Source organism: Eleginops maclovinus, chromosome 17 (assembly GCF_036324505.1).
Source record: "Eleginops maclovinus isolate JMC-PN-2008 ecotype Puerto Natales chromosome 17, JC_Emac_rtc_rv5, whole genome shotgun sequence".
NCBI lineage: Eukaryota > Metazoa > Chordata > Actinopteri > Perciformes > Eleginopidae > Eleginops > Eleginops maclovinus.
Window position 1 is genome coordinate 1,957,714 of NC_086365.1, and position 25,210 is coordinate 1,982,923.

At 40.5% G+C, this 25,210-nt stretch overlaps 1 protein-coding gene across 1 annotated transcript in view; it reads right to left on the reverse strand.

Moving 5' to 3' along the window:
- rerg (RAS-like, estrogen-regulated, growth inhibitor) overlaps nt 1–22,875 on the reverse strand; it is a 44,460-nt gene extending 21,585 nt beyond the window's left edge. The window contains exons 1-2 of the mRNA XM_063906139.1: nt 22,640–22,875; nt 15,435–15,569 (exon numbers count right to left, since the gene is read on the reverse strand). Of these exons, the coding sequence (XP_063762209.1) occupies nt 15,435–15,495 (61 nt within the window). The 5' untranslated portion in view covers nt 15,496–15,569; nt 22,640–22,875. The remainder of the gene's footprint in view (nt 1–15,434; nt 15,570–22,639) is intronic.
- Between the last annotated feature and the right edge of the window lie 2,335 nt (nt 22,876–25,210).

The following is a 25,210-nucleotide window of genomic DNA, read 5'->3' on the forward strand; positions in this document are numbered from 1 at the left end:
GGAACTGTATTGGAGTACAAAGTAGCATAACATGGAAATACTAGAGTAAAGTACATGTATCTTAAAATTGTTCTTAAGTACAGTACTTGAGTAAATATACTTTGTTACTTCCCACCTCTGACACCTGACGCAACTAATCATGGCCTTCAGTAGTTCAGGTGTGCTTGAGATAGAACACAGAAACACATGGACCGGCTAGGGGTTTGTTCTGAGTGATGTTTGATTGCATGTTAGAAATATGGCAAAAGTCAAAAGAATTGTCCAAAAGTTCAGAGGAGAGATCTTCGCCTTGTACAGACAAGGAAAATGATACAGAAAGATAGAAAACCACTGAATGTTCGTAGAGATACAGTTGGAAGCATAGTTCGCAAGTTACAATGTAAGGAACAGTGGCTCCACTACCTGGATGTGGCAGAAAGAGGAAGCTATCAGCGGCTGCCACCGGATTCCTGAGGAGGCAAGTGGTCAAATACCCTGGAGCGACTGCAAAACACCTGCAGCAAGACCTGGTGGCAGCGGGCACTGAGCTTTCAGTCAGCACAGTAAGGCGCATACTAAACACTGAAGGGCTCCATGCCAATACGTACACCACTTCTGACCCAAAAGGACAAGAAAAGTTGGCTCCAATATGCTCAAAACCATATAAATATCCCGCAGAAGTTTGGGAATTCTGTTTCCTGCGGAGTGATGAAACAAAACTGGAAATGCGTAGGCCGATGGATCAGTGGTATGTCTGGAGGAAAGTGAAGCATAAGCTGAAAAGAACAGCAGAAATCAGAAAATGTTTAATCTTGTTATCAACTGATAACAGCCATTCAATAACATGCAACATAGTTAATCAAGTACATACCCTCACAAGATTATCCTTCTCAAAACCAGTCAGCTGTAAGCATCAAGAGGTCAGCCAACCAACTCATTATGCTAATGTCAGCATTAATTAGCTAGCTAGCTAAGGCTGCTCCAATCTGCAAGGGACAGTTGTAACTTGTGTCGTTTGATGAAATAGATACACATCTGCTTTTGTGTACTTCAGTCTGAAATCAAGGACCAACTCTTTCATAAACGACTCAATGTCAGATGTAAATCGGCCCTAGACTGGATATAAGCCATGTGAGAATAGTTACATTGTTTGCAACAGTTAATAAACGGGGGAGGCTTAGCAACTATCGGTTGAGTCATCAGCTTTCTCTGGTGCTTTGAGTCATTGCTTTCCATGTTGCGGAGTCTGATTATCCATGGGACTCAGGAGCGATTGACACATTCTACTTGTTGATGCTTTTTACTGTTCAGAATACATTATCAGAAAACAGCAGATGTCCTTAAGGAATAGCATTGTTCTTAAATTCCCAGAATTCTTAGCCAATTATAACTCAAGAAGCCTCATCATATCTCTTGTTCTCTGTATCACGTTGCAGCTGGCCAATTACCCGCACGTGGCTTGTCACTTTTCATCTCCATGCCTGAAACTCATTAGAGAACAACGGGTGGCATATAATGAGGGTAAACTGCTCCTCTGAGATAATAAACCTGCGTTCCATGCTTATTAGCTATGGGATAATTAATAATTATGCCAGTCTTCCATAAACATTACATTTCATTTTTCAGATGAACAACGTTTGAGTGTTAGGGGTTTTTTTATGGATCGAGTTCTTCCCAATTTCCATTTCATATCCCACCTCTTTGAAAAAAGACCAAATAAATATCTAGTTGAGCTGCTGTGATGAGCAACTGAAATGTATTAATCTCTCATAATATTAGTATGAGCGGTGTTCAGGCTTTGGTTGGCAGACAGCTCACCATTTAAATTTAGCTGCGTATTGAACAAATTCTGTGCGTCACAAGATGACATTTTGGCTGCTCAATTTGTTCTTCCGTCTCAAGCCAAATGCTCATAATAAATCAATCTGCTATCAAGCCATTAGATAGTGTTTACTCTGCTGAGCTATTATATTGTTTCCCTATAATGTGTAATGCTGAGGGATTTACACAAGTCATGAGCAGTGTAATTACATTTGCTGGTAAGGTCAGTAAAACAGAGACAATATTTGAATTGTGTTGATTGATAGAATGCCCTGTAATAAGAATCCCAATTCCCTTCTATTTACACATAAACATTTATAGACATGTATAAGACTGTCAAAGTGAAATTATAGGTTCTACAAAGAATTGTAGTCATTGCTTTTTTAAAAAAGTGTTAACGTTAGTTTTCAGTTCATGGTATGGGTAGTTCCCTCATCAGTGAAATAACTTCATGCCAATTATTGCCCCTAATTGTACGTTATATTGTGTTGATTCGTCTAGGCATGACTAGCTAGTGGACAAAGTGCGGCACTTAGCTGTGGAGACCAAACCCGAGCAGAAAATAGAGATAATATCAGACATACTGTAGGGTCACAAGAAATATAACTCTAAATGAGTGCTGATGAGGCTCTGAGAATTTGTTTCCGACATGCTAATGCTTAAACAAATAAAATCAGTGTGTTGGGGATTTAAAGCCTTAACTACGGACAGTTAAGAGTTGACAGGAAATGAGAAAGACATGTTTTCTGGACTGGAATGCATCTCAAAGGGGAAGTCTGGGTCTGGCACCATAATTTTGAGAATGATTGTAATGGCTTTCTATTGTCTTCATATTTATTCAATAAAAACCCGGGATCCAACAAGAGTTGACTCACCTAATACAATTCATTCTGTCTTTGGAGCAGCTCCATCTGTAGGATTATTTGACAACATAATATATACATATCATGGAAAGCTATTTAATTGTCATGTAACCTAATTGTGTTTTTTTTCCAGCACTTTGAACTGAAGCCATTTGGAGAAAACTGTCAGAGTCTCAACAACCCCAAGTGACTAATTTCAAAAATACAAAATACTACACTGAAAAGAGTAATAAAGAAGATCACGACAAAACAGTATATGCCAAACATAATCAAGCTGCATCTAAGAAGAGAACCAACACACAAGTAAAGCTTACCATGAGAGCTGTGAGGGACACACTGTGATATTTGTCATGCTGGTCTTGTATTGCTCACTCATTACTCCAGACTCCGAGTTGTTGTTCACCTTCAGGGAAGCTTTTGAGTGCTTTATGTAACGCTGCAACTTTGAAATACACCTCTGCGTGAATACACTCTACATTCTGAATGTTATTATTTAGAACAAACCTGTCACTGTGTGTATCTTGTTCACTTTGAATGACAGTAAAGGTCAGACCAGCTCCCCTCTGCTCCACTCCGGACGAGCTCCATGAGCACACAATGGCAGAGAGAGAGAGAGAGAGAGAGAGGGAGAGAGCCGTTCCTCTGGGGCCTGTGGTTCAGTAAAATAGGACACCAGAGAGGGTTTGATTTCACTTCTCTGAAGATGCAAAAGGACAGAAGCTCGCAGGGTAAAGAACAGGAAGGGCGTGAGGATTCTCACACCGCATTCATCCCTTTAATTTACCCTCTAACAATAGCACCACAGCGCTATTCACCCAGAGCCACATGTGAGGCAGATGAGGGCAGAGATTCTGAGGCAACCACACCTTACAGAGATCCTCACTGTGATTACACACATGACGGTAATGCTGTGTAAAAACAGCAGCTGGGAAAACACTCACTGTATTCACTGTGTTTTGCTTGTGACAGTTAGAACTGATAGGTAGCTAACGTAAGCTTGAATGGAAGGAAGCTGCAGTAAAGTCACACGGTATACGGTTATCTCTTATTGGTAATGAGAAATAACTTCAAATGACTTTGACATCTAAAGCCTGTATGCTCACCTCCACCCGATGCTCCGACCACATCACCCCTATCCTCCATGACCTCCACTGGCTCCCCATCAAACACCGGGTCGACTTCAAAAAATTACATCTCACCTACAAAGCCATCAACAAACTTGCCCCCCCTACCTCAGTGACCTCATCCAACAACACACCCCCACCCGTCGCCTAAGGTCTGCTGATGCTAATCTACTGCAGCCCATCAGAACAAAGCTCCGGACCAGGGGTGACAGGGCCTTCGCTGCAGCCTCCCACTCCCTCTGGAACTCCCTCCCTAGTCACATCCGAAAGGCCAACACTCTTGAATCCTTCAAACAATCTCTCAAAACTCACGTATTCACTCCATTTTACTAGGCAATTTGAATATGACTTTTGTTGTTTCTGATATTTTCGTTGTTTCTGTTCTGATCCTATGTGAAGCTTCATTGAGCATTAGGAAAAGCGCTACATAGATCTTATGTGTTATTTTTAAAGGATCTTTAGTTTTCTATCCACCAGTGTGTGCTTGTCAATGATGGGATGCTAGACTGTTGTTTCATCCTCAATCTTCCCTGATCCTTGATTTGATCCTTGATTTGAAGTTGTATTGTAAGGTGGACAGAAACTGAGTCTCCTTTTGTGATTTATCCCCTTATTACGAAAAAGACAATATTCTTACTGATCGGAGGGCAGTTGAAAATGAATATTCCTCTAATATTCCAGTATACACACAGCCATCAAAATAAGATGTTTTCGTACAACCAGCTTCGTAAAAGGTTGTCAATGTGATATTCACACATGATCTAAGACCTGTTAAGGTTCAAGTCTCTGCCTCAGAGCTGGCCCTCTGTCACAAACTACAGTTAATAACCCTTAACAGATATGCTGTAAATATTTCCAAAGAATACTCATAAAACCTTACTATATTGGCATATCCTTATATCCTTATCAAAATAAGGCCTTATTCAGAAAATAGCCACAATACAGGATGGGCTTTTAAAATAATAATACTTGTGATATTCAGAATTCAAGTTAAATATGAGTGTGCATGTAGCATTGTCATAGAATCTGTTCTTTAAATACCGTCCAGTTGATGGGAATGATTGTATGGAGAGTAATTAACATTAAAGTGTGCAGATGATTAACAGGAATGAACAAAGTTACTGTATATAATTGCTCCAGAAAATAAAGGGGGTTTTAGTTCGAAGGGAAACGTGTTGAATAGATGACGTATTGGTGAGAATTAAACATTAACCCGAAGCTTGACCGATAACGCGCCTTCAGAGGTAAAAAAGAAATACTTAATGGATCCATCATGAAATTTTAAAAGCGCTGCTAATCTCCAGAGAGTAGGTTTGTTAAAAGCAAAAAGGAAAGTAACCAGCGATGACTCACACATGGCGAGGACACGGGCGAGGAACGGACAATACGAGATGGATATTTAGAGGCTGAGTGGAGTCGTAGGTGTGCTCTAAATATAATTCTACAGAAGAAAAAAGCACACACAGCCATTTCCCTTTTCAGGGTCTGCTGTTTGTGTCAAGGGAAGGCTGATTAACTGCTGATATTTATTCAGACTGAAGGGGCAGAACCTTGACCACAAGGAACTTCAATCTAGAAATACATCCTTTCACCAGTTCAGCCTGTGGAGTGTGTGCGTCTGCCAGGTGAATAGGAACTCGGGGAGGTTTAGAAACGGTAAATGGTCTTTAAAAGCTCAAAGATTGAAGGACACTGTTTCTTTCTGAGGACAACAGGAAGCTCTGGGGATGAAGGAGGAAGATGAGCAAAGTGGGGGTCACGCCGAAGACATTAAGGTTCTCGGACATCTTGAGGTAGCTTCAGAGCTGTGAGGATGCAGTAACAGAGGGACTGATAGCAGCTGCAATTAAAATAATAAAGTTGTAGAGGACAAAAAGAGAATTTCAGTTGTTAGTTAGCTAACAGTTAGCGCATTACATTGGCTGTTTGGGGTAGATAAACGGGAGTTAAACGATGCTTCAGCAGTTAAATGTGTGTGAATAATGTGACATGTCACATTATCCTACTGTCTATTGTAATATAAAAAGACTTAATGCTATAGCTTTGGCTTCACAAACTCCTCATTGTTCATCATTGCTCAGCTATTTTGTCCCGTAATCTAAATCCCAGTAAAGAATAATTGTTATGTACAAAACACTCAAAGCACTTTTTCTTTCAGTAACGGTAAAAACATTCAAAGTTCCAAAACACTGATATCTGACGTTAATGTCCTTGACGTTTTCTTCTTTGTGCCAGTTTTCTGTGTTTTGGATATAAACACTACTGTGAACAGCTAATACCTAACATCATCTGTGTTTCGCTTAAGAGTTTCCTGTCTTTCCTTATATCAACCGATTTCTTTGCCATCCCACCCTGAACATACTGTACCAAAGCCACAACAACTACAGCTTCCTCACAGCAACACCACATAAACCTGAACTAAAGTGGACAAATTACTCAGATCTTGGAGTAAAAGGAGTCAATTTGCAGTTTCAAAATCTTCTTTAACAGGCAAATGTCCTGCAGTCAAATTCAAATGAAAACTAAAAAGTACTGCATATTACCATGCTTAGTTTCCATCTTTAAAATAATATATATTTTATCGCTAGATTATTATTTTTGCTAGATGTCCATAATTGTTGAAGTTTGTTAAAGTGGCGCTAACTTTAATCACTTACACAGCCAGGTACATGACAGTACCTCATAAGTCATTATTTGAAGAAGAAGAAAGAAATCACTTTGTTAATCCCTTTGGGGAAATTCAGTTTATCTCTGTTAGTTAAATATATATAATGTACAAGTACACACATGCACAGGACCTATACACATTAAGTCTGTGTACACACATGCATCAATACATAACATTTTGTATGGACAGGGGTCAGAGCAAAGCCATCTTTTACGGTGTCAGGGAGTGAAGTATATTTTTATAAATAATATGGACATTAACAGTAACAAATGGTGTCAAATCAAATGAGTAGAGTAGAAAATATGGTATTGGCTTCCAAAGTAAAGTAGAGTAGAATTACGAGCATAGCATAAAAAGGGAAATACACTGTTAAAGTACAATACTTGAGTAAATGCACTTTCCACCACCTGAAACAGCATCTTTCCACTACAGCCACATAATTCATACCTAACAAAAAACCCTGTTCAATATCACATGTACCCTCACACACCTGGTTGTACTGTAGCTGGGGCTGTTTCACACACAGCAGCAACATGCCCTGACCTCTGGACAAACCCAACAAATAAAAGCAATTAAAAAAGAACAAAGCGTTGAAGTAAGAAGGTAAAGTCTTATGTAACATACTCAAATATGTAAAAGTCAATCACATCACTGCGGCGGCTCTGAAAGCCACTTGTGAACCTTTTTGGATCCCTTATCGTAAAGAGCCAAATCTACCTCAGAGACGCTGATTAGAGCACTCAGCCTCAGCATAATGCGTTTGATGAGTCATAGCTTATGGCTGCTCACCAGGTCCAACATGCACGATGTAATCAGGGGAGGCAAACAGCCAGACTTCTCCCCAGCTGTGGGCTCTGTAACCCGTCAGAGGCCAGAGATGAGCAGCAGGATGAGCCTCTGCTTCCTGCTGATTGTTGGGGGGTGCATAGCCAAGAGCACCGCACAAAATCAACGCAAAGAATCCTGATGTTATTTGATTACTTTACAGGACTTTCATTTCCTCCAAAAGGGATCACAGGAAGTTGATTTTGGAGGCAGCACGATGACTGCAACAGTGATTAAAGTGTACGAGATTGGCTGGGCAGGAAGCCTATTTCAAAGACATTAACATGAGCTCACAATGTGAAGATGTCAAAACCATTTAGAGACCTGCTGCTATCTTCTACAATGTGTTCTTTGTTGACCTGGTAGAGATTCAACCATAACTCCATTTATCATTTTAATCAATTTATCCTTTTATTTATGCATTAGATTTCATCAAAACTAGAAAAGTGCAGCAAGGTGCAGACGTTACTCTCCTAAACAAAAAGAGGTGAACCTCACTTGTTTCCTATGTCTCCCTTAAACTCATGATGGCAGTGAAGATAACACAAACTAGAAGATATTCATTTATTTTGTGCCCAACTTGGTTCATAACACATTGAGAATTGCAGACCTGCAGATGCTCTGGTTCAAATTGAGAAACCTTTCCTAACAAATTCCATCAATGTGAGTTTTTGAGCCACACCAAAGGTCCAAGTGTGGCAATAAGCCTGTCAGGTTGCCAGGAAAACCCTGTGATCCTGAAGCAGTTGCACTAGCACTAACAAACGGTTATGGAGAATGAGGATTAAGGGTCCACAGGTGACCACATGGCATCTTTTTCTGAGCGCTTTCGTTTGTTTCCAATGAGAAGAGAGCTCATGTATATGCCAGGAGAAAAGGCCTATTTTTCACAAGTACATGTATTATATTTAACTATTAAGCACTGAAGTCAGTTCAAATAAAGTAGTATCTTTTTTGTTGTTGTTAATATGCCGTTATTAGAAGGTTTTATTTAGCAGAAAAACTCATTACAAGTGAGTGTTTTACTTCAATCTCTGTAAGCGGATCGTCCTCCTCACTCTACGGCTGTCAGACTGAGTGGTCAGAATCATTCATACCAAGTGAGGGAGCAAGAACCTTCCTGTTGATACTTGGCATTTGGAAAATGGAGAAAAAAGTTGTGGCTTTTAAAATGCCTTTTAACCGAAGTGTCTTGCAACACGTGCGATAAACCAGCTTCAAATGCTTTCTGCTGTCCTGATTAAATGGTTAGTTCGTTCCAACATTTTGGAGCCAGGATAGCAAACAGTACCTGGGTCCCGATGGAGAGTCATCGCCCCTGTGTTTTTTTATTTACCTTTTACTCATGAATACATTTTAAATGACTGTTGTTTCAGGGGCTAAATGCTTGTCCACCAATCGAAGTGTCAGTGAAAGTCAACATGTCAAATCGTACTTGGTATACCTAACCTTAAAATGTGTCCAGTAAATATGTGTATGTATTAAAAAATGTCCAATTGTGGGATTAATAAAGTACCTCTTATCTTATTTATGTTATTACACTGAATGTAAGTCCGTGTTGAAAAGCAACAGCTAAAATGAGATGAAAAGCTAAAAGTATTAGAAAGCAAGTCTTTAATTGAACTGTTCTTATCTAACACTGCACTGTAACTTGTATCCTGCACTGTAACTTGTATTCGTGTATTTTATACCTGTTACGTTTATTTGATTATCTTTGCTTTTTAATGACTGTTTTTAAATGCCTTTTATAATGTTTCTGCTGCACTATTTCCTTATGCTGTCAATGTCTTTCATTTTTCAAAGCACTTTGAATTGCCTTGTGTTGAAAGGTGCTGTATAAATAAACTTGCCTTGCCTTGGTGTTCGGTGTTACCTCACACATCGCAGACAAATCAGCCAGAAAGCCTTTGAACTAAAACTCATTTTCAGAAAAATAATGTCCTGTTCCATTGTGACTGCCGTGATAAAGCTGTGACTCATCAACAAAACAAAATGCAAATAAGGAGCGTGGAGGTAAACGGAGAGGAATGTGTTTCCCTGCAGCCGAGGATTGGAAAGAGGAGCCATGACTGGAACATTTTATGTGACGAACGAAAGAAAGTAAAAAAACGACAGCCCATTGTTTGCTTTCATTTGGAAGGAATATGATCCTCCCTTTATTTTCCTCCACTATGAAAACAAAGTTTAATTACAGCTGGTAATGTTTGTTGGGTGAGTATTTTGTAATAAGTGGAACGCAGAGTAAAAGACAACATCTTAGCTGGCGACTCGACAGCAAAATAGAGATCGCTTTTAGTCATTTTCACATCTCCTCTCAGTCCAGCAGTAGCTGTCAGTCAGTGTTTGTTTTTGTGTCCTCCCCGGCCTGCTCTCTGAATGGCTGTTTACATCAGGCCCCGGGCCGACATGTACATAAGGTTGATTCATGGCGTTGGTGGTAAACAGTAGTATTTCTGAGGCGGACATGTTGGCGTTCTGTTATTGTTCTGCTCTCTGGCCGTCAGACAGCGGAGGAGGGAGGAGGTGGAATGTTTGAGGAGCGTCGAGACGACATGTTTTACGAGCCGCTGCACCCCATAAAGTTAATTTCCCAAAGAACATCTAACTGCCTGTCAAAGCACACTATTCAGTTTGTAAATATGTGTGCTCACCAGTGTTTTTGCAGCCAGTTTTATTCATTGAATGAACCTCAGATAGACTCATATTGTCTGTTTTTAATAGAAATCATAGGTAGATAGATTGATGGTCTTAATTGCAATAACACATGTTAAATTGCTCAGTGGAGCTCAGAGGAATTGTGGAGTATTTCTAGAATCATTCATCTCTAGGTTTGCTTCTATGAGCAACACCTTTCACAATATATTTTGGTCAATTGCTGGAATAAATATTAAGTAGTGCAGCTTTAAATTTCACCACCTTTTGTTTGTCAGTGGCAACCTAATCCCTGCAAACACAGCTCTTTCTATTTACATTTCATTAACGTTCAAGACGACATAAGGAAAGAGTGGCTACGAGCTCCAGCATGCAGAGTAAACCACCTGCTGCCAGGTTTTCCCTCATATATGCATCAATCTTAGAGACAAATATAAATATTAAAGACATGATCATAGCACAGAGAACATCCAAGAGAGATAACCTTTTGTACCGGGATCAGGTCACTGTGCGTGTGTGAATGTGTTTGGCAAGGACCAGGTTCAAGACAGGAATTGGACAAATATATCTTATTTCCTCACCCCAGTTTCCCTCCACTGAGTCAATAAACAGCCCAACCTGAGTTATACCCTCTGGTCTGTACAGGAGTCAGACCGTCAGGAAGGCCCTGCTCACTCCGATCGACGCCAAGACTCCAGCAGCTCTGCTCCTGCACGTTGGGAACACACTTTTTCCACCCAGCGGGAGACAAAGAGCTTCTGGATGTGAATGATTAGTAGTAAAGCAGAAACACACTGCAGTCCGACTTAAATAGGAAACAAGAGCAGCGGTGGGCACATGAACAGGAGATCTGAGGCCTACTGCTGTCCACAGTCAAGATGGAAACATGCTTACAAGGCAAGCAATATAATATCCTACTGTGATTGTACAATAAAATAGTTAAGTAAATATCATTGGTGGGTCGTCTCTGCTGGCCTAAACACTATCATAATGTTCATCATTAACATATATTAAATGATTTCCAATAGTCTATTCTTTTCATGTTATAGTGCTGCGTCCAGTAATGGTTGTTAATATTGGAGCTTTTTTATCCAATCATATTTAAGTCAGAATGTGTTGTTGGGTCAAATGAATATGCCTTGAGGTCTTCAGAATCAAAAGTGAGGGCCTTGTAGATTAAGATAAATGGAAAATGAAACTGTTGCATTGACCAGTCAGATTTCGAGTTAATAGGCTGAGCTCACATGTAGCCGAAGAGGAAGACCGTACTGGCACGACGGAGGACCAGTTGGTGGACCTTGACTCTTGTGAGAAAGGTAAAATACTAGGGCTGTCTGTCGATTAAAATAGTTAATCACGATTAATCGCAAATTATTTATCTGTTCTAAATGTACCTTAAAAAGGAAATGTTTCAAGTTTTTGTAGGTGGCTAAATATGATTGCTTTATAATTAATCGTGAATTGTGCTTATAATAAATAAACAATGTTTATATATTATAAGTTAATGTTATCATTATTATTAATTATAAATAATGTAATTATATTTATTCAAGACAGTAAACATCATTGTTCTTGCAACAATCTGCGACGAAGTTATGAATCTTTTTTACAGTGGCGGCTCTCCAAGGCTCCTAAGAACACAGCCCTATAAATTACATAACATTTTAATGGAGAAAGTGGACCAGCTTGAGAACTACTTCCGACGCAATAATATGTCGTTGATCTTCAAGAAAGCCGCGAACGTCACCTGAAACTGGCCTTGCTCAGCAACCGTTCACTCAACAATAAAAGCCTCATACTGAACACATTCATCACAGACAATAACCTGAATTTCTTCTGCATCACTGAAACCTGGCACAAACCCCTTGACTATTTTCCACTCCATCAGACTACACCCACATGGCTTCACTCCTCCAACCCTCAGGCTCTATTCTTCACCATTAATTAATTAATTAATTAATTAATTAATCATAACATGCAGACATGTCTTACTCGGAAGGGCAGTAGACTGTTGTGGTGTTGAGTTGGTCTTATTTTAGAATGATTCACTCCGTGAGTATAGTGAATAATATGTACAATCCTCCTGAATTGCAATCACCATTTAAAAATGGTCTAAAAAATGCTATTTAAATTATATTATTCCATATCTTTCAGACCTATTTGGTAGGTGTGGCTGTGCCTCATGAGGTGGAGTGGGTGTCCTCCAATGGGAAGGTTGTGTAGTTCAAATCCCACCGCCTGCAGTCAAGATACATAGCAGTCCATGTGTGTCTCCCTGAGCAGCAGCACCTCGTATGGCTGCCTCTGTATGAATGGGTGTAAGCTGCCTTTTATAAGAATGTATATTTATATCCATTATATAACTGCAATCCATTTACCATAGATAGGAGGTAGGTTGAACTATGGCCCCTTGTTAAGAGCTTCAGATACTAGTCTTACAAAAAGGAAAATAGATTTTTGATCCACAAAAGAGTTTAACTCCGACACACCGGAAGGATCCAATCTAAATGTCTTCCATTTCTATGTGTTTTTTTTTCTTCTAAAATAAACAATGTTTTGCTTGTAAAATGTAGCCAGTTATGAAAGTATGTAATATACATCTTCATTATTTACCAAGGTATAAAACCATGTGAAGCATTTAGCTAGAGATCAGCTTGAAGGACTACACTAGGCAGTTTCTTTCCAAAAAAGTGGCCTATGGTTCATCTTAACCCCCCATGAGGCAGTGAAATTAAGCTAAGTCTCTGTAGTTTTACACAACTTGTTTGTTTTTTATGTTTAACATCAGAACAAACAACAAAAAGCTTCAGAACAGATAAAAAAAACTGTCTCATCAGTTCCACTTTTACCATATTTCCGCTTTGTGATAGATGCATTACTAACTATTTATCATCTATCACATTTGATTGACTGAAGACCTCCTGAATTAACGATTGTTGTTGTCATTTGACTTCTTTCGAATAGTTCCTTGCTTAGAGGACAAAATGATTAAAAATTGGCTCATCTTAACCCACTCTCCCCTACTGTGCATGCAGTAGATGTCTGCCTATTTAAGAGAAGGCTGATTCATTAGCATGTGTGGGCTTCCACTGAAGGGCTATGTTTATCTGAGAGTGTTTATTTCTTGAAGGGATCACCAGGGAGACATGTAGCGACAACACCAACCTCCTGCTGCGTGTCTCTTATTGTGCATTATGAAGAGCATGACTCAACCGTCCTCTTCAAAGCCCCGGTAAGTCTTGGGATCTGAAATATTTTTTATGAATAACAGCCTTTTTCAAAACTTGTACTTTTACTGAAAGTTGCAAACTGGTTTTCTAGTACTGATAGAGCTACGCTTTATGTGAATGCTCTGATTAATGAATGTGTTCAGTGATTCGTCTTTAGCCCTTTAAAATCTTATTTAAAAAAAGTTCTCAGTCCCTTCATCACGGCCTAGATCATATGCCTATGTCTCTTTCATTGCAGAAGCATCCCCGCCCCCCCCCCCCACACACACACACACCCCCACACCCTCCACTTACTTGATGAGGCCCTTTCTGGGCCTTGTTTAGATGCTTTGCTCTGTCAATGGTCCATGTGAAAGGGGACTTGTATTGAAAACAATTTTCCAGCAAGCACGAGTTGGTGCTGAACAAGTTCTTGCAAGTTTCTAAATGTGATTATGATCACTAAAGGAGCTGTTTTTAAAGAAACAGAGGATATACCCATATCCACCACTTCTAGTATTTTAAAGAGTCCTATCATGCTTTTTGGGGTTGAAACCCCTGAAACCCTCCATTGGACTCCTTTGTTCACTTTCTGAACATACTGAAATCCCTGGGTAACACTTGCGCTACTATTGGCTAGCGCTCCAACACATTGTACGAGATAGGCTTAGGGGCGGGACATCTCTCAGCTGTAGACGAATCCCAACAGAGCCGGCCAGCTAACCAATCAGTGCAGACCGGGCTTTGGTTTTAGACGGAGGGTAAAGAGGTGCTGCAGCACAGGCAGTATGAGAACAATAAAGAGCTTTCTGAACATTAAAGCATGGAGACATGTCCCAGGAGAGGCACTACATACTAATATACACCTGAACATCAGCAGGAGAGGACTCTTTAAAGGAGAGACACTACATACTGATATACACCTGAACATCAGCAGGAGAGTACTCTTTAAAGTAGAGACACTACATACTGATATACACCTGAATATCAGCAGGAGAGGACTCTTTAAAGTAGAGACGCTACATACTGATATATACCTGAACATCAGCAGGAGAGGACTCTTTAAAGTAGAGACACTACATACTGATATACACCTGAACATCAGCAGAAAGGGACTCTTTAAAGTAGAGACACTGCATACTGATATACACCTGAACATCAGCAGGAGAGGACTCTTTAAAGTAGAGACACTACATACTGATATACACCTGAACATCAGCAGGAGAGGACTCTTTAAAGTAGAGACACTACATACTGATATACACCTGAACATCAGCAGGAGAGGACTCTTTAAAGTAGAGACACTACATACTGATATACACCTGAACATCAGCAGGAGAGGACTCTTTAAAGTAGAGACGCTACATACTGAAATACACCTGAACATCAGCAGGAGAGGACTCTTTAAATGATGATCACAAGGTACACACTGAGCAGAAGTCCCAGTAATAACGGTATGATATGGAGATTTTGCAGCAATGGAAAAGGAACAGGCCAGGTTTGACAGGGTTGATAACAGACTATAGTTTAGGAAAAACATTGCAGATTGGAGCTTTAATGTCCCTGTTTCCTGAACACAGTTAAACTCACCTTCAGCCTCACATGTTTTACAACCACACTCCTTTCAGCTGAAGGTTTTGAACTCTGCAGTCATTATACTTGACAGTACACTACTTGATTTAAGGTATTTTAATGACCTCCTAAGACATGGAAGAGCTTTCTAAGCATGAGTTCCAACAGCTGATGGTTTCGCAGAAGCAATCTGTCTTGATTTGCCTCCACTCTGGAAGCATATGTTCTGTGTTATTGTGTCGGCTACTGAAGAAAACATACCAGGAGCTGAGCACGAGCTTACTCACAGAGGAACGCTGAAGCGATAACGACACAACTGACTTATCTGTGGGAGTGAAGGTATTTGAGCCAGACCAAAAACAACCTTCTACTCTAATGCTGACTAGGCAGTCTGAGCATGAGGAGGAATTATGGCGTGTGTAAAAACACTGACAGGATGATGGAAGAAAACATTAGAAAGCAGAGGTCATGCAGCGGCCCACAGGCTCAACATAAACTAAGCAGGAACACAACAACCCACCCATAAACCTGCAGATACCTCAGCCGTGTTTAAGGTGTCTAAATGTTTCCTGGAAGTCGATTCAAGGCTATTCTAAGAATCACAGCGAAAAGAAAAAATCTGCCTGGAACTTCAAATAACCAGAAGATCAGAAAAAAAATCAGTTATTTATTCTGACCTGCACACACTTTAAAATATTTGAATTCCTTATCATCAGTTTACCTGACTTGCCCACCCCGGCTCTGCCAAAGACGGCCAGCTTCACCTCCGGGCTTTTGGCCATGACAGCAACTGCAGCCAGTGAAGATCAGCGAACCAATCAGAGAGCTCCAAGGTCAGCCATCCATCTCGCAGTGTCTGAGGAAACATGTAGGACAAGTTGATATGTACTGTATATGTTCTGCATTTGTGTGTTTGATGCTAAGGCTTTACGGTTTAACTGTCGTATTATTTGATATGCTGCGTTTCCCTTCTGGCCGAGACTCAGTCTATTACTGACCCACAGTCAGGTTTATCTGTACAGAGTAATGCTGCCTTCTGTAATCCAAGTTGGTTTTTCCAAATAAGGGAAAATAATTGTCAATAATCATATATTGGCAACCAGCATTTTTATGAACTGTCTAGGAATAAAACATTAACACTTTATATAGATCTTATTTCAGGCTTCTCCATTCAACAAAACCTTGACTTCGAGGCGACGGATCAGAAAGTGGGAGTATGCTGACTCATTTCCGTGTTTTAGGACTCCTGCACCTCTCTGTGTAGCTGAGTACACTTCTAAGGAAAAAATCTGATCAGATGCATAATTACAAACCCTCCTCTTGGGTCTGAACATCAAGGTAATATATTTGTTTTCTTTTTTTATCATACTGTTATCTAAAATCTGGATATTTGATATATATATATTAAAGTATATTCTTACTTGTATTTTCACATTTTTTTCAGCCCTATATCAACACGACTAACAGTTCTGAATATATGTGGTTTGTCTGGTTTGTGAAAAACACTCAAAAAATGATCCACTTATATTACTTTGAGTTCATAGTGCAGACCATTTGTGGAGTTGTTGATGCCGTATCTGTAATTTTTCATGCAAGTGTGTGAGAGATGTACCAAAAAGATAAAGACAGCGAGGACAGAGAGAGGGAGGGCGTATGATAACACATTGCTGAAGTTATTCTAAAGAAAAAAACACATCAGCAGGCTGTAAAAACAAGCAGGCATGGTGTGTTTCCAGAGAAAGCAAGCCACTGTGAAGTTATCTCTCCCAGTAATTGGTTGTAAACTTCTGCCTCCTCCGCTCTCTGTTTTCCTTTGGCTTGTTCTTCCAACTTTTTACCAAAAACAAGCAGACAGCAACCAGAATCTAATTGAAATCTAAATCTCAATGACTCCAGAGGAATCCTGGAATATACTGGTTCAAGACTAGTGCGTGTTCAATTAGCAGCAATGTTGACCAGGATATTACAACAACAAACACCAGGGCCCATTCTGTTTATTGCATTTCTTCACTAGTACGTTTGTAACTGGAGGGTCCACCCTGTCAGCCAGACCCATACTGCAGCGGAGATAGAGTCGAAGTTCAGTAAAACAGACAAAACACACTTGGTTGTGTCTTGCTTTCTTGCTTAGAGTTTGATGAAAAGATTGATAACACCCTCATATCTGTACTGTACTTGACAACAGAGAATGAAAACAGCTGGCCTGGCTCTGTACAAAGGCAACAAAATATTTTGACCATCTCTTCTAAATGTGATCACCTTGCTTATGGAAACACACATGTTGCAGTGTTGCACATTTCCTTTAATGGATAGTTCTTATAGTTTGAAGTTGGGTTGGTTGAAGCACTTATATATTGTCTGTCAGGCCCTCTGCCTCTCTGCCTAGCCTACACTCTCTCCTCCCTCCCCCTTTTATCTGTTTGTGTGTGTGTCTGTGTGCCTAGACCCCCCCCCGAACCTAGGATTTCGCCCAGTGGACTCGCCCTGCATGGCTCAACCCTGTTGCATTATCCTTTAGTATGATAATACATTAGAATTTTTAGTAACAACTTTCTATCTCAGTGTTCAGTGTTCTGCGTCTGGTTTCAGCCGGTAATTAAGATGAACTTTGTCAGTGTTAACCTGTCATAGGAAGCCGGCACGGCCCCAGTTTGGACCAACTCACAGGGGTACCAGCATGGAAGCCAAGCAATGTTCCACTGTGGACAGGAGCAGCAAAAAATATCATTATTTTTTTGACAAGTTTACAAAGCAGTAGAGAGGCCAGCTGGAGAAATTTGGGGTTAAGCCCGGGGAAATGTTGACTGCAGGGGACTGGGGATCTAACCACTGACCCTATCATTGGTGGACAGATGTGAGAGATCCATGTGCAAAATGAAAACTCAGTTAACAAAATGTTTGAATATTCTATCAGAGCTTATAGTAGCTATCTGTTTCACCAAACTGTTTCAATCGCCATCTCCCTCCAACAACCCCCTTTTAAAAAATCCAAGCTGTTGCTCTAAGATCTTGGACCACACCAGACAACACTGGATGTAGAGAAGATGAATGTTTGCCATTTGGAACAGGAACCCTCCTGTAGTTTTTGACAATGCTTTGGATGGCATGTTATGGTCTAAAGTGTTGCTTGAATCAAACGGTTCTTCACTGAGCACCGGCCAGCATCTGCATCCATCAGATTTTTGTTCACATCAAAGAGCAGGTGAACAGACAAGTTGGTGCTGTCACTGTTGGACGGAAACACGGTGCCAATTCCTCAGATGAAAGTAAAAAAGTTAAGCCCTCTTGTTTCAGTTGAGGAAAGTCTTTGAAGCAGTTGGAGTTAAAAGCCGACTTGGATGGAATATATAAATATGACATTTTCATGCTGATGTGTTTTGGCAAGCTACAGATTGGTTCTGCCAGAAAGCTAGGAGTCCAGATTTCACTTGGCTCAAACTGGCTGATCCTTCACAGCATTTAATAGTTTTTATTTCATATATAACATATTAATTTATTTCACTTTCTACCGTCAAACAACTACACAACAGATACAATGTGATGTGATCTAGGCGCCTAGAAGTAAATTGGGCTTTCCAAAGCTAACAGTCATTGTCTTATTGTTAATTGTAATGTGTTACCAAAATAATAACATTACAGTTTTGGGAATCAATCTGTATGTAGCCTGCTTCAGTGCTAGCCATCTATAATCAGTTGCTGTCAGGAACATCCCTTCATCCACTCTTGTGTTAGTGTGTGTAGGTTGAAATGTGATATAGCAAAATAACTGCAAACAGACGTTCATTACTCCCTGTTTTCTCATAGTGTGTGTGTAAGACATGTTTGGCGTGAAGTAGCACATTTCCAGCGTGTTGCTTTTCTCTTCAACTGCAGCTCACACACACTTAAGATGTAAGCTACCCTTTCCCTTTTATAACAACACACACATGCCCTTACATGGTGTGGCTGTGTGCCGCTTGGTGTGATTCTAGTGGAGGTCGATCATCCATCAGTATCTCGCTCTCAGCAAGGGCCATCTTGGCCGCCGCCAGCGTCTTTAAATATTAGATTTTTTATCCAGAGACGGCACAGTCACAGGAAATGAATCTAATGTGGAAGTGCTTTATACGTAATTGATACCGAACCCAAGATTGCTCCCCAAGGCACAGCCATTGGTGTGTGAGTGTGTGTGAATAAGTATTTGATGACAAGATGAGATGTTTCTATGAAGGTATTAGTGAATGGGTAAATGTTGGCATGTAATATGAAAGCTCTTTGAGTGGTTGGAGGAATAGAAAGTCTCTGTATCAATGCAAGGTAGTTTAGTGTGTCGCTAGGCAGAATATGTTATCTTTTGACAGTGCTATGCTAATCTCTAGCATGCTATCACATTTGAGTGGGCTGATCGATGCAGATAATGAGTCACTGTGTAGCGCAAAACCCAATCCTGTCTGATTACACTTTATCTTTTTATTACATCTGCTAATTGGCTATTTTTTAAAGAAATTTGTCTCTCAGCTTTTAATCTGTTCTAGCGTCTGCCGTTGCAATTGGGATTGTGAGCTATGGTTGGTGCAATGTAGAGGAAATCTTGCCCCAGTTATAAGTATCCATTGTCCAAGTCTGCTGGGTACACTTGAAGCCAAAATAAAATGTGTCTTTTGTCCCCAGAGGCTGAATCATCATCACACCAAAAGCCAACTGGTTCCAAAACTGGAGAAAAACTTCTCCTTGTGTATAGTCTCAATGCTAAGCTAACACCCAGCTGTTAGTTGTAGCTTCAAAGTTAGCACACAGAACATGAGTCATTTGTATCTCTTCTCAACAAAAAAAAGAATAAGCATATTCATTTAATGTCAAATCATTGATTCCAATCCCATAATCCCTAGCTTCTTTGTTGTCTGCTGATAGGTCTGGCGATTTTCCATCAATTTGCTACTTGTCAAATGGAACCCTCTAAAACGATGGTAACCAATGGCAGCTGCATATTGATGGAACATCGCCAGACCTATCAGCAGACAACAAAGAAGCAAGTTGGGCATGAATCTAGTCTCATATTAAATACTAAAGGATTTCGTTGCAGGGCTTTTGTGACATTTCCAAAAAGGGTAAACCACAACATCAATAAAACAGAAAGATAAATGGTTTGAGGTTGACTCACGTTATAGGAGAAAACGAACAAGTGAATGTGTAAGCCATTTGGTATATGAATGTGAAATGATGCAATATGCTTGTGTGCATACAATGTAAACAGAGTATGAATGAAATAGAAGCAACCCACATAAACAGCTTTACAGCTACCTTTTATATCAACAGACTTCCATCACATATTATTGGAAACACACACACACACACACACACACACACACACACACACACACACACACACACACACACACACACACACACACACACACACACAGACACAGAGCAGCTGGGAAACACCAGCAGGAGAGTAGGTAGAGGAACACACACCAGCATCTCCCCGTCGTCATGGTCATTCTTCTTCTTCTCATTTTGCCATTTATGGTCTCCACCCACCATTCTTCTCTCTCTCTCTGATACACACACACACACACACACACACACACACACACACACACACACACACACACACACACACACACACACACACACACACACACACACACACACACACACACACACACACACACACACACACACACACACACACACACACACACACACACACACACACACACACACACACACACACACAGTAAGGAAGTCTCAGCTGCAGCAGCTCTTCAACTCCTCACAGTGATCCTTCATTAATAAACTGAGTCAGAGTACTGCCAACAGTCAGTCAGTCTGGTCTACAAAACAATGTATGTACAGTATACGTACACAAAAAGTGACATATCCAAGATAAATAATGGTAAATACAATAACGACAAATAAGAGGTAGTTATTCAAGTATGATTTAATGTTAATGGGGTTTTCCCTTGTGTCCTATAGGTTTTAGTGCATGTAAATGGTCTGCAAAGGCAAAACTCCCAGTGTTCCCTCCAGAGGGGGTCTCTCTCCCACCCTTAACTGATCTGAGCAGACTGAGCCCCAATTGGTTCTGTTTATTCCTTTGTGCCACAAGCAGCTGCAGCCGTGAAGGATTTTTCAAACTTGGAACAGACTTTTATTTGGACCAAAAAATAAAGTGATCAGATTTTGGAGGTCATAGGTCAAGGTCACTGTGGCTGTCTGTCCAGTTCTCATGAACGGGAAATCTCAGATGCTCCTAAAGGGAATTGTGTTACATCTGGCAAAAACATTAACTCCAGGACGAATTGATTATAAATTAGAGGTCAAAGATCACTGTGTCCTCACAAAGTACTGTGATAATTATACCAATTACAATTAAATGTCTAATAGGATAAAAGGACAAAGTGATTTTGGAGGAGCATGGATGTGAAGTGCAGCATACACCATGAGGCAGTAATGGTAGTGATGGACCTCTGCTCTACAAGGATCCCATCCAAACTGTCAAACTGGGCACGAGTATATATTTTTTCCGCTGTGTCCCCAGCTGGGTTTTGTGTCAAGTTTCCCCTGAGACATGAATCTGGGTGGTGGTGCTGTGGTTAGTGAAGATTACAGACTTCTGAGCTCCAAACCATGGGAGGAGACCTGCTGCACCAAGGGATATAGAAAGCCTGCAAACCACACGCCTGTAATCTAAATACATGCAGGGAACACTGCTTCTCCAGGGAAACAGGAGGGGGGAGACAGCTTCAGCACTATAACTGCTAGAGTTTTCATCAAGAGGGGACAGGGCTGTCAGTGGACCCTCACACTGACCTTGGACCAGTTTGGCCTTTTTTCATCACAAGCACTCCTGTCTGAGTAGAGTATATTCATTGAGTCATCAAATAAGTATTTAAGTCCTTTCCTTACGTAGAATTGCCAGAATATAAAAGTCACAAGAAAATATTATTAATATAAAGAACAAACCTAGCTTAAAGATACCCAGGGACACTCATACCAGTGCTGACTAGTGCTATTAGCATCCAAAACTTTAAGGGGTCTCTAAATTATTCAAAGTAAAATACATTATTATGCAGAAAGGCCCCTGTAACAGACAACTACTGTACAATTTATACAATTGTATTACTATTATTGTAAGTAGCCTTACAGTTGAAGTATAATTTGCATTAAGTAAGAACTCAAATGTATTAAGTTCCTGTAGCATTCACTTTATTGGGAACTGTAGACCCTCTATCTTGATATGTGCACGTCAGTTTAGAGTAGCTGTTACTGTAGGTTACTCTTGTCCTCCCTCAGCTCCGCCGGCAGCCCCCTGGACCCCGGTCTGCAGGCACTGGCTGTGTGGACCGACCCTAAATCCCACTGAGCTGCGGGCTGTTATGCAACACTGAGAGCTGCTCATGAATGACAATGACATAGGCTACTGGAAAGTAAGAGGAAGTGCATGTTCATGAAGAAGGAGAAAGAAAACTATAAAGAAAGCAGCAGCTCATCTCCGAAGAGAGGGGGACTGCAGACATATATCCCACAATGACTACTAATCCAATGTTTATATGTTCTGTATATTTCTATATATGTCTCTTGTGAAATTGTGTATTATAGTGTTCAAATTGTATCTGTATTTTCTTTATATTGTGTAATATTTAGATACTATTTGTATATATTTGCCGATAATGTTCATTTGTATTATCTTTGTATCTTATTCTACCTTTAAATATGTCTCACTCATGTGTAATGTTTGACAAACACACTGACAAAATAATCTATCTATCTAAATTTAAACATATATCTAAATTCACAGAACACCAAAACATGACCTATGTCCGCCAAATATCAAGCACATTAATCTCATAGTAAAAGGTGTCACTGTCTGTTGAATAAAGCCCAGCCTGAGCTCCACACCTCTGAGCAGCAGCTGTCCCTAAGACCCGGCAAGAGACTCACCTCAGCCCGCTGAGCAGAGCAGAGCAAAGCAGCCTCCCTGTGAGACTCTGGTCACGAAGAGAAGGATGCCTGAAAGAAGATGGAAAAGTTGTCAAGTCCGCTGATCAGAAACGCTACGTCCGACCTGCAAGGTACAGCACCCGGCTGTATGGAGGCGGGGTAGACGGGCTCCAGCTGGGGGGACAGAGGTATGGATGTCTGACAGATCCAAGCTGCAGCTCTCGCCGGGATGAATGAATTAGGAACGGAGGGTCAGAGGAAATATACGGAGCGGAGCTGCAGGAGTCCCCGGCTCTCAGCTGCATGCCGCTGCTCCTCCAGCCTGAGCGGACAGCGACATCTAGCGGGGAGCGACAACACAAGCCCCGGCTAATAAAGAAGAAATCCACCCATTTACAGAAATCATTACCGTTGGTGTAAAGTAACTACGTACACACACTCACACACTTAACCCTTGCGTTCGGTCATACCCCTCTTCCCATACTATTTTCGGTCAAAATTGACCGGTGTGTTTTGCACAGTGATATCTCTGGAACCCCTTATCCAATTTTGATATTTGACATCTCATTTGAACAGTCAAAGCAAGTAGAATCAAGGGGTGGCAGACAGAATGACACCATGGGTGCATTTCATGTTATTATTTTGCAGTAAATTTGAAGATAGTGTTTACTGTACATTACTATATATTATAAAAATGCTTGCCATGCAGGCTGTGTTTACTGGAGATGGAAATGCTTAGTGATATAGCTGAGATTATTCCCGTTCCAATGATGTATGGGGTGTATTGATTTGATACAAGCAAGCCAGTGTTTCATTGTGTTCTTTCAACTACAGTATATGGTCCGGACCCACCGGTGGGCCCATCAAGTTCAGCATTTACTGTGAGTGTGTGAGTAGAGATGTTTTCCATCTGCAGGATGAACATAGTATACTCATACCCATTCATTTCCTATTCTGACCAAAAACATCATAGGTGTGTCACTGTTGAATAAATCACTCAAAATTCACTGCAAGTGGTGATCATCAACTGCATATGTTCAGAGGCCTAGTGTGGAGGAATACATAACGTCTTGAGGCAATAGGATGAAAAACACAATATTTATGATAACAAAGTCACTCGGTCGGATTTGACCCAAAATGCAAGAGAGCGGTTAAGTACCATTTTGAGGTACTTGTACTTTACTTGAGTATTTCCATTTTTGGCTACTTTGTACTTCTACCTCACTATAATTCAGAGGTAAATGGTGTACTTTTACTCCATTACATTTATTTATTACCTTTAGTTGCTAGGCAGATTTGGATTAAGGATGTGAAGTATAATCAACTCTTAAATCAGACTTTAGTTCACCTGGAGTAAATCCAGCAGCTACCCTGCAGTATACAAAGCCAATAAAACTAGCTGCACCTTTACCAGTCACAGCCTGGTCATGGCTAATCGCCGCTCACCCTCACCTGAGTTGCCTCCCTGCTTGTTAATCACCTGCCTGACCTCAATGAGGTTCAGCTGTGCTGTTGCCTTAGTCAGTGCCAGTTCGCCTGTCTGTCTACCAGGAAGTGTTTGCAGAGGAATCCCAGTGTGAGCCACAGTCGTACCATTTTGCTGCCTTTTCCCCCTGACTTAGTAATTTGTTGGTTGCTGAATCAGTATTTTTACATCAAATTAGTTGGTTGTTTTCTGTTGCTTCAGTCTGCCATTTTTTGGACCTTGTCTGTATTTTTTTGCCCTTTTTTGATTAAAAGAGTTGTCTAAGACCCTTTTTGTCTGGTTGTGCTTTTGAGTCCTATTTTCTTGCTGGTGCCAGTGATTTTTGCATGATATTACCAGCTTTGATAACACTTTAATGATCAATAATTATGAAACATATCATATACATTATTTTTAAATGGACCAGTCTGCACAACGGCTTCTTTAAGTACATTTAGATGAGAATACTTTCTACTTTTAGTTGAGTAACATTTTGAAAGTAGGACTTTTTACTGTGACAGAGTATTCCTACATTCTGGTACTTCTACTTTTAATCAAGGACAAGATCTGAGTACTTCTCCCACCTCTGAACACATGTCTTCTCACTCCGATGAGGCTTACACAGTGGTGGATCTAGAACATTTTACATGGGGTGGCAAAGGGGTGGCAAGAGGTTTTTGAAGGGGGCACAGCATTTGTTTTATATTTTTAGTTTGATCATAATCACTACTACAATAAGATGCATTTGTAACATTTTATGCAAGTAATCCTGTATAACTCATAAAACAGAAAGCAGGAATTAACATGTTATTTTATGTGAGTGACATGCCATGCTATACTACTGTAAAGGATGGGTAATAAAAACATACCATGTGGTCCAGCTACAATGGCAACTGCCTCCCTGCCATCTTCCTCAGCCTCCCTCTGACTTCCTGCTTCTGTCCCTCTTTCTGAGTCTGAACTCTCTTCTTCATTTCTCACACCCACTTCTTCTCTAGCCATATCTTTATCTCCTTCTGTGGCCTCCTCCTGTTCTGACCCTCCAGGTCCCTCTGGTGTACTCTCCTCTATTTTTACATTTCCCTCTCTCTTGTCCTTCTTTTCAG